Raw genomic sequence first — 13,799 nt, 5'->3', positions numbered from 1 at the left:
ACAGTGGGCTTTGTTTGCAATTACAGAGGTCAAACGTTTCCTGGAGTTGTTCTCCAGGTTTGCACACACTGCAGGAGGGATTTTGGTCCACTCTTCCACATAGATCTTTATATCGGACAAGTTTCTGGGCTGTCGCAGAGAAACACAGAGTTTCAGCTCCCTCCAAAGATTTTTTATTGGGTTTCGGTCTGGAGACTGGCTTGGCCACGCCAGAACCTTGATATGCTTTTTAGAGAGCCACTCCTTGGTTTTCCTGGCTGTGTGCTTCGGGTCATTGTCATGTTGAAAGACCCAGCCACAACCCATCTTCAATGCTCTGACTGAGGGAAAGAAGTTGTTCCCCAAAATCTCACAATACACGGCCGGGGTCATCCTCTCCTTAATACAGTGCAGTCGTCCTGTCCCATATGCAGAAAAACACCCCAAAGCATGATGCTGCCACCCCCATGCTTCACAGTAGGGATGGTGTTCTTGGGATGCAACTCATCATTCATCTTCCTCCAAACACGGTTAGTGGAATTATGACCAAAAAGTTCAATTTTGGTCTCATCTGACCACAAAACGTTTTCCCATGATTCCTCTGTATCATCCAAATGGTCATTGGCAAACTTAAGACGGGCCTTGACATGTGCTAGTTTAAGCAGAGGAAACCTTCCGTGCCAGGCATGATTTCAAACCATTACGTCTTAGTGTATTACTAACAGTCACGTTGGAAACAGTGGTCCCAGCTCTTTTCAGGTCATTGACCAAGTCCTGTCGTGTAGTCCTGGGCTGATTCCTCACCTTTCTAAGGATCATTGAGACTCCATGAGGTGATATCTTGCATGGTGCTCACGGGCTTAGTGTGTTTGCTCAGACAAGTCAAAATTTTGAGGGAACATTGTTTGAGGGTCAGAATTATAACTGACAACTGACTATCTGTAAATCTGACTGATATTTACCAGGTCTTTTCCCGAATAACTCAGACCCCTATGGAGATCAGGCACTTTTCAACTCTGCAATAACAAGGGGCTGAAAGTTGGTCAGAAAAATATGGTTCCAAAAAAGTAGAACTTCCAACTTTGCGAGGATAAAATGTGAGTCTATTGAACAAATCTCTCCAGCCATCTCTGCAAGACTAGCTCTTTTTAATATCAGGTCACTGGGTAACAACAATGTTGATCAATGACATCATTACAACCTGTGGTCTGGACTTTTTGAAGTATTTGAACACTTGTCTATCAGCTAGAATTCTGACCCTCAAAGACATGTTCGTCCGCATTTAAAAGTCCACCTCCACTCTATATATTATCCTGAATCAGATGCAGCTGTTTGAGGTCGTTAGCTGCCTAAAGACACCAGAGACAAAATCGTACAACACCACACAGCTGGAACGGGCTACGGAGAAAATTGCCAAGCAGTTTGGTGAAAAAAGGTCCACTGTTGGAGCAATCATTAGAAAATGTAAGAAGCTAAACATGACTGTCAATCCCAATCGGAGTGGAGCCCAATGCAAAATATCACCTTATGGGGTCTCAATGATCTTTAGAAAGGTGAGGAATCAGCCCAGGATTACACGACAGGACTTGAAAACCCTGACCCTAACCCTGACCTGATAAGAGCTGGGACCATCGTTTCCAAGGTGACTGTTGGTAATACACTAAGACGTCATGGTTTGAAATCATGAATGGCACCGGAGATTCCCCTGCGTTAAATCGTTGAGATTTACACATAAGAAAAGTTAGGACGCATACAAATACTTCGCCGCTGGATCTTGATCGACCAACTCCGAGTTTTTCAATACAAATACCAATGTTTAAATTAATGACCCCTGGTTTTACACAAACTCACATTCATTAACTATGATTGGAAAAAAATTTAGGACAGGGAGTCATCTCCTCCATACACAGAAGCGTATTGCTGCAACACGCTTACCTCTGTAAACCTCTCTGTGACAGACGTTTTTTTTTTTTTTTTTAAATCGTATTGTTCTCATATGAGTTAACTTGGCATTGTAAATGCTTCTTTATAATTTGAGATTAAGAATAATTCCGACCTGAAATGAAATGATCAGTACACACGCGTGTGTATTTCATTGGGAACCATCCATCCCATTTAATTGCCAAAATCAATCGATCTTTTCTCGTCTTCTCAGCTGGTAATCTATAGAATAATCTATTTGAAGAACTGTCGCCTATTGTGACAACCAACAGCACAACAGGTCTCGGGAATTGAAATCTGCTCCGGTTCAACAACTTGAGCACTGCCGAGCAGCTTTGTTTGACCGGCAATATGGCGCTGTGAAAATGGTGACATCACGTGCAAGATCTCATAAAATGCACAGTCTTTATGTGGAACTGTGACATTGAGCACCAAATTAGGATAGGGAATGAGAGAGTCACTGATTGCTGCAATGACAGCACTCAAAGTCTGACCCATCAGGGGGATGATCTGTGCACCTGCTCTGCTGTCTGGCTAATACTTGCAGAACAACCAGTATACAGTTTGCCATTTTTTCCTCTTTGATCGAGCTTCATCACGCACATACGCACTTACAAACACACACACACAAAGAACCCTCCCTTCCACAGTTAGACATTTTAAGACCTTATGGCTGACCATGAAGTTTTTGTATTATCATGTACCAGCCATTCAGACACATTTGGAGTGCTATGGCGTGTAGTTTTTTTTCTTTTTTTTTATTAAATACTGGAGATCAGCCTGAAAAATGGGAATGGGAAAAAAAATGTTACGATGCAATATTTTGTCAAATATCTCAGTACTGCAACACTAACAAACTTCTTGAAATGAAAGAGATTTGCAAAAGTGGATCCAGATCACCTAATAACTAATTTTTAACTGCATATAGATGATCAGAATCAGATTTAATGGCCAAATATGTAACAACACACAAGGGATTTGTCTCCGGCAGTCGGTACTGCCCTGGTACAACATTCATGTTGAGTACTGACAAAATGAACAAACTAACAAGTACGAAGAACAATGGACATTCAATTAACTTTATTATAAGAATCATAGCTGTGCAAGAATCAGAGTCTTCTCGCATTTAGAGCAGTTACTGCGTCAACACCCAACATTATGTTAAGGTAGATGACTGCACGCTGTCTGTAGACAGCAACAGCACCCAGTGTCTGGGAGGTGGAAAGATCTTCTATGCTGGGGTGGTGTTTTCTGCCTCAAAGAGACCAAAGAAGTCATTGAGCTGATCCAGCAGAGAACAGTTGTTGCAGGTCTGTGACGGTGGGGGTACTCGGTCCATGATGGTCTGGATACCACGACACAGGCAACCTCCCTGTTTCTCATTTGGCCCTTCTGAAAAATTAATGGCCCACCTTATTTACAAACCGGATTTTGTATTTACTTGGGTTGTCTTTCCATGAGAGGATTCCATGCACAGCAATTATAAAAAATGTAGATACTTTTTCACTGCAGTTTATATGTTAAATTTATTAAGCATTTAAAAACATGAGCACAATCATAACCATCGTCTATTGTGACCTGATAAAACTTGAAAGCTTCAGCCAAGAATTGTTTTCAAGGAAAGTACTAATGAACGTAATCTAAAATATTTTCCTACACAATTCAATTGAAAAACAAATTTAAATATTTTCGGGGAAATACATTGAAATAGTAACTGCAACTCAAATCTGCTGTATGTAGTGAGGTGAGCCTGTTGGTGGGAATGTGGCATTTAGCACTGGTAAACCAGTCACATTCAAACATGATTGCCCTAGTTGTCTGTTTAAAAGAAAAACAAAAAAAAAATCTGGACAAAGTAACTACTTGACACCCACCCCAACAATGGTGAACAGACTGACATTAAAACTGCCAGAAAAACAACAGAATCAGAACTGAGATTTTGATTTAGGATCAGAAAACACACTAAAGGACTAATTCTGAGATATTTTTATTCATCTATGTTGAACTTTGAGTTGCAGCACAAATAAATGTTGATTAGATATTTCCCAGAATTGGCACAATTAGCAGTTACTTATTTAGGTAGTACCTGTCCTTTTCTACATGGTGTCTGTCAGCTGTTTTACACTATTATCTGTATTATATGTATGGATTTTTGTCTAGAGCCATGTCATCTTCAGCCGCGAAGGAACAGTTCCTCAGACAGATGGAACAGATAGTGGAGGGAATCAGACAGAGTCGTATCAAGGTACATTGAACTTTTTTGAATGGTAAGAACAAGGGTCTGGGCCCAACCTGATTTGTTTTAATATCTTTTGTCATATTTCCAATTTTATTTTAGGAGCAAGAAAAGAATTTAACACAATTCCTAAAAATGTAAAAAAAAAACAACTCTTGATTGGGCTATTGTTATTTTTTCAGTGTATGTACATCATCAATAATTTCAAATGTTGAAGCAGATTTAATTTCAGAAGAATATCATAGACACAGGGAGAACATACAAACACCACACACCTCAGAACTGTGAGGCAGATGTGCTTCCACTGTGGCACCTCATTCATCTTTTGATCTGAAACCCAAATGTCTTCAGTATACATTAAAAACAAAGGAATATACCCTGTCGTTCCAATACTTTTGGACGGTACTCTTTACTAATGTTCCTCCATGCCAGTCAAACTCCTCAAATTGATGAGCTGATTAACCTAACTACCTTGGGTGTTGGAGTTATTGTTGTAGGGATATATGGTACACCAAAAAACATCCAATACCATAAACCATGGTATCATGTCCATCCCTCCTCCTACCGGTTCTCCAAGGCCCAGACTTCCCTCTCCCCGGCCACTTCATCAAGCTCTTCCGCAGGATCCCGATGCATTCCCCGTCCAGCCAAGAGACATTGTCCCTCCAACGTGTCCTGGATTGTTCCCGGGGTCTCCTCCTGGTGGAACGTGCCCGGAACACTTCACCATGGAGGCATCCAGGAAGCATTCGAATCAGATGCCCCAGCCACCTCATCGTGCTCCTCTCCATGCGGAGTAGCAGCGGCTCTACTCGAGGTCCTCCCAGGTAACTGAGCTTCTCACCCTATCTCTAAGGGAGAGCATGGACACCCTTCAGAGGAAAGTCATTTCGCCCGCTTGTATCCAGGATTATCATATTTCGGTCATGACCCACAGCTCGTGACCATAAGTCAGGGTAGGAAAGTAGCTCGACCAATAAATTGAGAGGTTCGCTCTTTGGCTTATCGCTTTCTTTACCATAGCGAAGCGATACAACTCCACACAATCCTCCTGCACATCCTACACAGCCTGTCACTCGTGTTCCATTCTTCCCTCACTAGTGAACAAGACGCCAAGGTACTTGAACTCTTCCACTTAGGTCACTAGAAGGCATGTCAACTTTCCAACTAAGGACCATGGTCTCAGATTTGGAAGTGCTGATTCTCACCCAGTCGCTTCAGACTCAACTGTGAACTATTCAGTGAGAGTTGGACACCATGGCTCGATGAAGCATACAGAATCCCATCATCTGCAAAAAGCACAGATGCAATACTGAGACCACCAAATCAGACCCCCTCGATGCCTCAGCTGCACTTTGAAATTGTGGTCATAAAGAATCGGTAGCAATGGGGAGCCTAGGCGGAGTAAAACCCTCACTGGAAACAAGTCTGACTTACTGCCGGCAATGCAGCCCAAAGTCTGACACTGGTCACCAACACCGAACAGCTCGTATCGAGGCATTTGGTATCCCATGCCCCCGAAGAACCTCCCACAGTACTCCCCGAGTATATGTTCAAACACTTTCTCCAAGTCCACAAAACAAATACAGTATGGTTGGATGAACTCGCATACACCCTGGAGGACCGAGGGGTGGGTGTAGAGCTGGTCCACTTTTCTCTGGCCAGGATAAAAAACTCATTGCTTCTCAAGAATCTACACTGCCTTGTGAAAGTATTCGGCAACCTTGAATTTTTCAACCTTTTGCCACATTTCAGGCTTCAAAGATAAAAGTATAAACTTAAGTTTTTTTTATCAAGAATCAACAAGTGGGACACAATTGTGAAGTGGAACAAAATTTATTGGAAAATAATTTCTTGGATATTTTACAATTTTTTTTAACAAATAAAAACCTGAAAAGTGGGGCGGCAATATTATTCGGCCCCCTTGCGTTAATACTTAGTAGCGCCAACTTTTGCTGCATTTACAGCTGCAAGTCGCTTGGGGTATGTCTCTATCAGTTTTGCACATCGAGAGACTGAAATTTTTGCCCATTCTTCCTTGCAAAACAGCTCGAGCTCAGTGAGGTTGGATGGAGAGCGTTTGTGAACAGAAGTCTTCAGCTCTGCCCAGAGATTCTCAATTGGATGCAGGTCTGGACGTTGACTTGGTCATTCCAATACCTGGATGTCTTTATTTATGAATCATTTCATTGTAGATTTGGCCTTTATGTTTTGGATCATTGTCCTGTTGGAAGATAAATCTCTGTCCCAGTCTCAGGTCTTTTGCAGACTCCAACAGGTTTTCTTCCAGAATGGTCCTGTATTTGGCTCCATTCATCTTCCCATCAATTTTAACCATCTTTCCTGTCCCTGCTGAAGAAAGCAGGCCCAAACCATGAGGCTGCCACCACCATATTTGACAGTGGGGATGGTGTGTTCAGGGTGAAGAGCTGTGTTTCATTTACACCAAAAATATTGTTTTGCATTATGGCCAAAAAAGTTTGATTTTGGTTTCATCTAACAAGAACACCTTCTTCCACACGTTTGGTGTGTCTCCCAGGTGGCTTGTGGCAAACTTTAAATGAGACTTTTTATGGATATCTTTGAGAAATGGCTTTCTTCTTTCCAGTCTTCCATGAAGGCCAGATTTGTGCAGTGTAGTACTGATTGTTGTCCTATGGACGGACTCTCCCACCTCAGCTTTAGAGCTCTGCAGTTCATCCAGAATGATCATGGGCCTCTTGGCTACATCTCTGATCAGTCTTGTCCTTGTTCGATGTGAAATTTTAGAGGGACGGCCGGGTCTTGGTAGATTTGTAGTGGTGCGATACTTCTTCCATTCCAATATGATTGCTTGCACAATGCTCCTTGAGATGTTTAAAACTTGGGAAATCTTTTTGGATCCAAATCCGGCTTTAGACTTCTCCACAACAGTATCTCGGACCTGCCTGGTGTGTTCATTGGTCTCTATGATGCTCTCTGCACAGAGAACCCTCCTTGCCACTCCTTGTGAGAGGAGAACCCTAAGACTATCACAGAGCTGGTGCATTTATACGGAGACTTGATTACACACAGGTGAATTCTATTTATCATCATCAGTCAACATTGGATCATTTAGAGATCCTCACTGAACGTCTGGAGTGAGTTTGCTGCACTGACTACTAGGGGCCAAATAATATTGCATGCCCCAGTTTTCAGGTTTTTATCTGTTAAAAAAGTATAAAATATCCAATAAATTTTGTTCCACTTCACGATTGTGTCCCACTTGTCGTTGATTCTTGACAAAAAAAAAAATATATATATATCTTTATGTTTGAAGCCTGAAATTTGACAAAAGGTTGAAAAGTTTAAGGGGGCCAAATACTTTCACAAGGCACTGTTTCTGAAAGTCTCTTGTGTTCAACTTCCCGACAACACGCCTGACCTTACCAGGGAGGCTGAGAACTGTGATCCCCTGTAGTTGGAACACACCCTCCAGTCCCCCTTCCTAAAACGGGAGACCACCACCCCAGTTTGCCAATCCAGAGGCACTCTCCCCAATATCCATGCAATGTTACAGAGGCGTGTCAAGACAGCTCTAAAAGATCCAGAAACTTTAGGGCCAATATCATCCACCCCGGGGCCTTAACCATCAAGGTGACCTCAACACCAGAGATAGACCCCACATCAGAGAACCCAGACCCTGCTTCCTCAAGGGAAGGTATGTCAGTGGAATTAACTCAGGAATCATCGGCAGCGCCCCATTCCCACTATACACAGTGTTTATGGTGCACTGATTCCTCCTCCTGAGACGCCCAATGTTGGACCAGAATTTCTTCAGAATCGTCCAGAAGTCTTTCTCCATGACCTCACCAAACTCCCATGCCAGAGTTTTTGCTTCAGCAACCACCAAAGCTGCATTCTGTTCGGCCAACCATTACCCATCAGCTGCCTCAGCAGACACACAGGCCAAAAAGGCCCGATAGCACTCTTTCTTTAGCTTTACTGCATCCCTCACATTTGGTTTCCACTAACATGCACAGACCAGCTTACGACCACAGCTCCTGCTCAAATACTTATTTTCTTCACTGTTGCATGGGTTTCAAATACTTGTTTTCTTCACTGTATTTATTAATTAAAGTCCGTGAACTTTGACCTAGTTTCCCATACCAGACAAACTTTTGTGTGGCTTATGTCTGACGTCACAACAAGGTGACCTGTTGTTGTGTAACTAACATTTGCTCACAGCACTGCTTATTGATGGCGAAGAAAAACCCATTTGTTTCGAGATTTTCTCAACAATTTTAAGCTAAACTCAATCCGTAATAATGGTGAAGAAATGTGTAGTTCAGTTTTGTCACCATACGAATTATTCTGGTCACAGATCACATTATTCTCCCAAAGACCCCAGCCTCAGTAAACAGCGGGTCAGGTTTGTGAAAACAAGAGCTAATTTTTCCAAACCCATTCAGCAGTCTGTCATAGGCAGTGAACATTTCAGTCCGGACTCTTTTACTGCTGGACTCATGTCTGAGATGGGTTTTAAATGTTAAAACCTGGATCAATGCCCAACATTCAGCCAGTTCCGACACGTGAACAGATCAGTGTTGCTAAAAGGACCATACGCGAACTTGGATCAGCCGCTGAACCTTGACACGGTTCGACAAGCTCAGAAGCCCCCTCCGTAGAAAGTACCAAAACTGCGAAGAGCTTTTGTTAAAAGACAAGGTGCGGAGGTATGTTCATCATCTTTTATTTCCAGAAAACTTCAAACACTGTTGACATGGTTGAATTAAAGCATGTCGTTCTTCGCAGAAAATATTTTATTACTGCAAATCGTTTACTCTTCTCAACTAGAAAAACAGGATATTATAAACGAACCTTTTACTAAACAATTTAATGAAGCTATGCAAAATGTAAACAAACAATGCCCTTGATTCCACCCCAAGCAAACAATATCACAAAGAAGTACTGTATATCTGTCTATAATGTCTTTAATTTTCATAAAAACTACATAGTATTAAAACAAGCAGTATTACATACTTGTCACAGAATAGTTTATAACTGCTAACTAATGTATATTCTCTTACTTGCAAATTTGATTGTATACTTCCTTGGGAAACTTGGTTGTCGAGTAAGCAAAAACGGCAATGGTTACCAGCCATGTGTGGATTTATGTGGGAGATAACTGTATTTGTAATACTTTGAATAACATAAGTGAATTAAACTCTTTCCTTTTTTCCCACATTGTCATATGGAGATTGTATCAACACATGCTGCTTTAAAACATCATCCAAAGTACAAAGCAAGGCCTGATTGAAATGAATTGTGCTCTCCAGGACACCTGTTTTCACCTTATCAAAAATAATTTGTGCACCTTGAAATTGATTGCGATAAACCTGTTCTTTATCTTTACATTTTTTTCTTATTTCATAAACATTGAACCTTACTTTTCTATATTAATTACAGATGTTGCAGTAAGCATCTTCTGCACAAGAGGTTGACATCAAACTAGCAGATGCTGAATCTCCATCTTTGGTACATTCAAAAAGTTCCCAGACTGATAAAGTGCCTGTTCAGGAGAAAAAAAGAAACACATATCTGTCCAATAGCAGAGAGGATACTGCAACATGTATTTCAACCTCAGGTGGCCACAAGATGCTCATATTGAAAGACCAAATAAGCATTCAGTTCAAATGTTATGAGTGATTATTTATACACAATATAAGCATACAGTTCAATAAAACTGCTATGATTTCAGATCTGTGGTGTATGTTTACTTCATATACAAGCATAACATTTACACACAGACAAAACCAAAAAATTCAGAATGTAGACCATCTTTTACACACAGCAGGATGGAAGTGGCACGCGGTTATTTCTGCCTACAATTCCCCAACACCATTTCACAAACTGTCTATCTGCACTATGTCGCATTAACCTGAAAATAAGAAATTATACTCATTTGACAATTTTCCAGAATGGGACTTTGTTTGAACAAGTATTGAATTGGACAAATGCTGCTTTTAGCAGGAACATATTTTTTTTTCTGAAAAATCTGAATGTTTTTGGCAAAAGCTGGGCTGATAAGGAGAAATAATAATAATAATTTTTAAAATAGCTTTTACTCATGTTGTAGAAAATGCAGTCGCTGCTGATACTGTTGCCTGAATTGGAGATCGGCAACCTCAAATACCATTGGGTTCAGATTGCTGGCAATAGATCCTGGGTGCTCCGTCATGCACTGCAGTTTATAGTCTGCATAATCTGCCATTTTCTGGTGAATATGTTGACTATCATGGTAACAAAAACTTTCTTCTAGTGTTTCCATGGGTTTGCAGCATTTACTGTACATGCACACCTGTGGATATAATACAAAAAAATCTGTTCACATTCACAAACTTCTACAGCTCAAAGACCCATATCAGTCCAGTACACAGAACCATCCACCACATTTACATTTAAATTTTAAGAATTTAGTGCTCAAACATAACCAAAGATACCGGTTGACAGCTTTCAGTATAAAGTTTAGTGCAGGGGTCAAGAATCTATTCGACTGAGAGAGCCATAAAGGCCAAATATTTTCAAATGTAATTTCAAAAGAGCCATACAGTATTTTAAAACTAACCACAGGTGTATTTTGCACATTATGTCAGACCAATACTTTTAGAGTACAATAAGTCTCTGAATTATTTTAAATTATTATAATTATTTTAAACATTGTTACGCTGTTGCTCACCAATGATGACAAAAGTACTCACCATTAATGCGGAAGCTAGTGCTGCACCGTTTTGCTGATGGCTTTAGAGTTCATACATCGTCAGATTAAGCTTTATGCAGGGGTTAGACTTCCACCCGTTCATCATGAACATAATTGAATTTGATTTGCCATCATACTGGTACGATGGTTGAACGGTTCTTGCCGACAAAGACGTCTTTTATTCATTTGATTATCTTGTCTTTATGCTAAGTTGTTAAAATGTTTATTGCCAACATTGAGTACGACTGCTTTGGCATACTCCCCATCTGTGAATCTAAACATAAAGCAGAACCCTCCATCTCCAAAAAGGCTGTCCATTCTTGTTGAAAACTTCGGTACTCATATCACTCACTATTTTTTCTTTGAGCAACCTTTGTCAAAAGCATTTCCATAATTAGTTGTTCCGACATGATCCGCGTTAGACCCTTCTGCACTTGTGGACAAACGACTTCCATGCAGAAACTAAGGCAACCCCACTAGGCCAAACTGTCTCTGCTGCGTTGCCTCCAACACCAAACTACGGCAACCCCACTAGGACAAACCTTCTCTGCCCAACAGAAATCACGTCTGTCGTTATGAGGGCTCCGCGGGCCATATGCAACCACCAAAAGACCACGGTATGACTCACGAGCCATAGGTTCCCGACGTCCAGTTTAGTAGTTTTGCTCATGTCATCTTAGGAAAATTGTCACTAAAATGGGGATGGACGGTTCTGAGTGCTCTCTGGTTATGGCTCTCAGAAGACATCCCAAGATTTTTACCAAGTGAAAATATATGATGAAGCAAGTTATGACCAGCTATTGCTCTCGAATTAAGGTGATAACATTTTAAATGGATTTCGTTCATTAAAATCCTTATTTGTGAAAATATACCAACTTAAATAATAAATACACGGCCTTTGCATAATTTTAAAACAAGACCGAAAACTTCATATAGCCATTTAGGATAGCAAAGCCATTTCTATTTGTCATTTTATGGCTAAATAAATGAAAAAAAAAACCTTTACAAATGCTTACCTTCAGCGCCAACTATTTCGTCTGCATTTGATTGTGTATTCTTTGTCTTAAATTAATAACCTTTATCGCCCTTTTAAAGCTTGTATTCTTCACAGTCTTCAAGGACTTACTTCAGAATCATGTTCATTTGTGGAATTATCGGAAAATTCAGCAACACATTGGTGTTGAACTGCAGCCGTGTTTGTGTGTCTCGTTCTGACGTCACATCCCTTCTTGGCATTTTCCAATATGTGCTCGAGTAGTTCTGGCCGAATTCAAATATGTGCGATCAAATTTTGACGGTAATCTAAAAATACAAAAGTTCCCTTCATAACTGATTTCAGATTCGAATTCAGCATAAAAAAATATATAAGCAAAAGGTGCTCTAAAGACTTTCCATACACTTTAACTTTCGTCTTTTTTCCCCTTTGCCCTAATGATTAAAAAGGCTTGTTGTGTGAATGTTAATTGAACTAGACCAAATTTGCCATCTGTGCATCATTTCTCTTCCACTTTTTAACCTTTTGGTCCAGACAAGAGTACGGTTATTTCGTCACAGAAAGAAAACAGAGGTGTGAAAGCGCCAGTCGACAGTTTACTTCAACCAGACAACAGGGAGCGGTTCTTCTGTAAAAAACTCACATACAAAGTATTTATTTTAAAATAATTTTTACTTCGATATTTTTTTCCATTAAAGAAAATCCCAAATGTGTAAAATTTTGTCTTCATGGGTTCTGTTTGTGCATATTGGGCACTAGGGTGCTACCCCAACATGTTGTTGTGGAGGGTTTTGAAAACCTTATGCCAAATTGCAAATACTCTTCACAAATTGAAACATTTGTTCCAATTTTAACATATTACCTCTCCAATATTAGGTAAGATATATGATTTATGCTTGTGGGCAGATGGAGAAGAAGAAGCAGGAGAACAAAATGAGGAGAGATCAACTGAACGACAAATACCTGGAGCTGCTCGACATTCGAAGGCTTTATTTCAAAACAGTCAAAGACTTCAAAGAGGTAATGGTTAATGCATGATGAATTTCAACTAATAGATAAGTACTAATGTACATCAAAATTGAAAATCTGTTTGAAAATATGGTCAACTCACAATTTTGTTCCATCAGGAATGTCGAAAGAATGAAACGCTGCTGTCCAAATTGAGACCAAAAGAAGCATCTTAATTGTTATATTGCTGATGTAAGCAGTGTCCTTATATAAAAGTATGCATCTGTGAAAATACATTAAACGTGTAAATTGCCTATGTGCGTGTTCTGATCTCTTTCCTCCAGGTCTATTGGAAAAAAATTCTGACATTGTATTTTCTGTTCCCCATGCTGAATGGAGGGGGGGGACTCAATAACCTTTTTATAAATGTTCTGGGTTTTTTTTGTTTTTTTTTTTTGTTTTGGGTTTTTTTTGGTGGGGGGATACGAATTGTATTTTTAAGCTTTCAATCATATCATGCCAATGCCTACTGGTTATTATGATTTCATTGAGCTGTTTGACTTGATCACCATCCACACTCTGGATTACCAGTGAATAAAAATATCAATTATAACAACTGAAATGAAATTACCTTATTCAAGATTAGATGAAGAAAAAATTTAATGTTAGAAAGCTAATTTAAATCTTTGCACAAACTTAATTAATTAATAAAATAAACGTCATGGTAATTGGTAATAGTAAATGGTAAACTTTTGGGCAAGAAAACATTTAAATTTTACTATTTAAATCCTTCAGCCAAGCCAGACTGGTCTGGGAACCATTTGCAGTCTGTGGAACAGTCAGCATATCCTACATGAGTTCAATTTACATTGTTGAGGAATATCTGAATCATGGTTAAAATAGCTAACCCCGAAACCCTTGTATCCATGCCAGATTATGTCTTTAGAAAAGACAGAATGAGGGAACAGTGGCTGGAGCTGGTG

The 13,799-nt window shown here is 40.0% G+C and overlaps 1 protein-coding gene across 8 annotated transcripts in view; it reads left to right on the top strand.

The window, feature by feature from the left end:
• The window catches only part of ccdc93 (coiled-coil domain containing 93), a 182,083-nt gene extending 168,953 nt beyond the window's left edge, over window positions 1-13,130 (top strand). For 6 of the 8 annotated variants that reach the window (XM_061842450.1, XM_061842447.1, XM_061842446.1 and 3 more), the window contains 3 exons: window positions 4,081-4,165; window positions 12,775-12,888; window positions 12,996-13,130. In XM_061842450.1, coding sequence (XP_061698434.1) covers window positions 4,081-4,165; window positions 12,775-12,888; window positions 12,996-13,052 — 256 coding nt within the window. In that variant the 3' untranslated portion in view covers window positions 13,053-13,130. Of the gene's footprint in view, window positions 1-4,080; window positions 4,166-9,583; window positions 9,653-12,774; window positions 12,889-12,995 lie in introns of those variants that run through there. The other 2 variants (XR_009798230.1, XR_009798231.1) reach the window with 2 other exon arrangements.
• Window positions 13,131-13,799: the final 669 nt, after the last annotated feature.

The sequence above is a fragment of the Syngnathoides biaculeatus genome, chromosome 14 (assembly GCF_019802595.1).
Source record: "Syngnathoides biaculeatus isolate LvHL_M chromosome 14, ASM1980259v1, whole genome shotgun sequence".
Lineage (NCBI taxonomy): Eukaryota > Metazoa > Chordata > Actinopteri > Syngnathiformes > Syngnathidae > Syngnathoides > Syngnathoides biaculeatus.
Note: the sequence above shows the minus strand (reverse complement) of the source record. Positions and strands in the feature narration are given on the sequence as shown.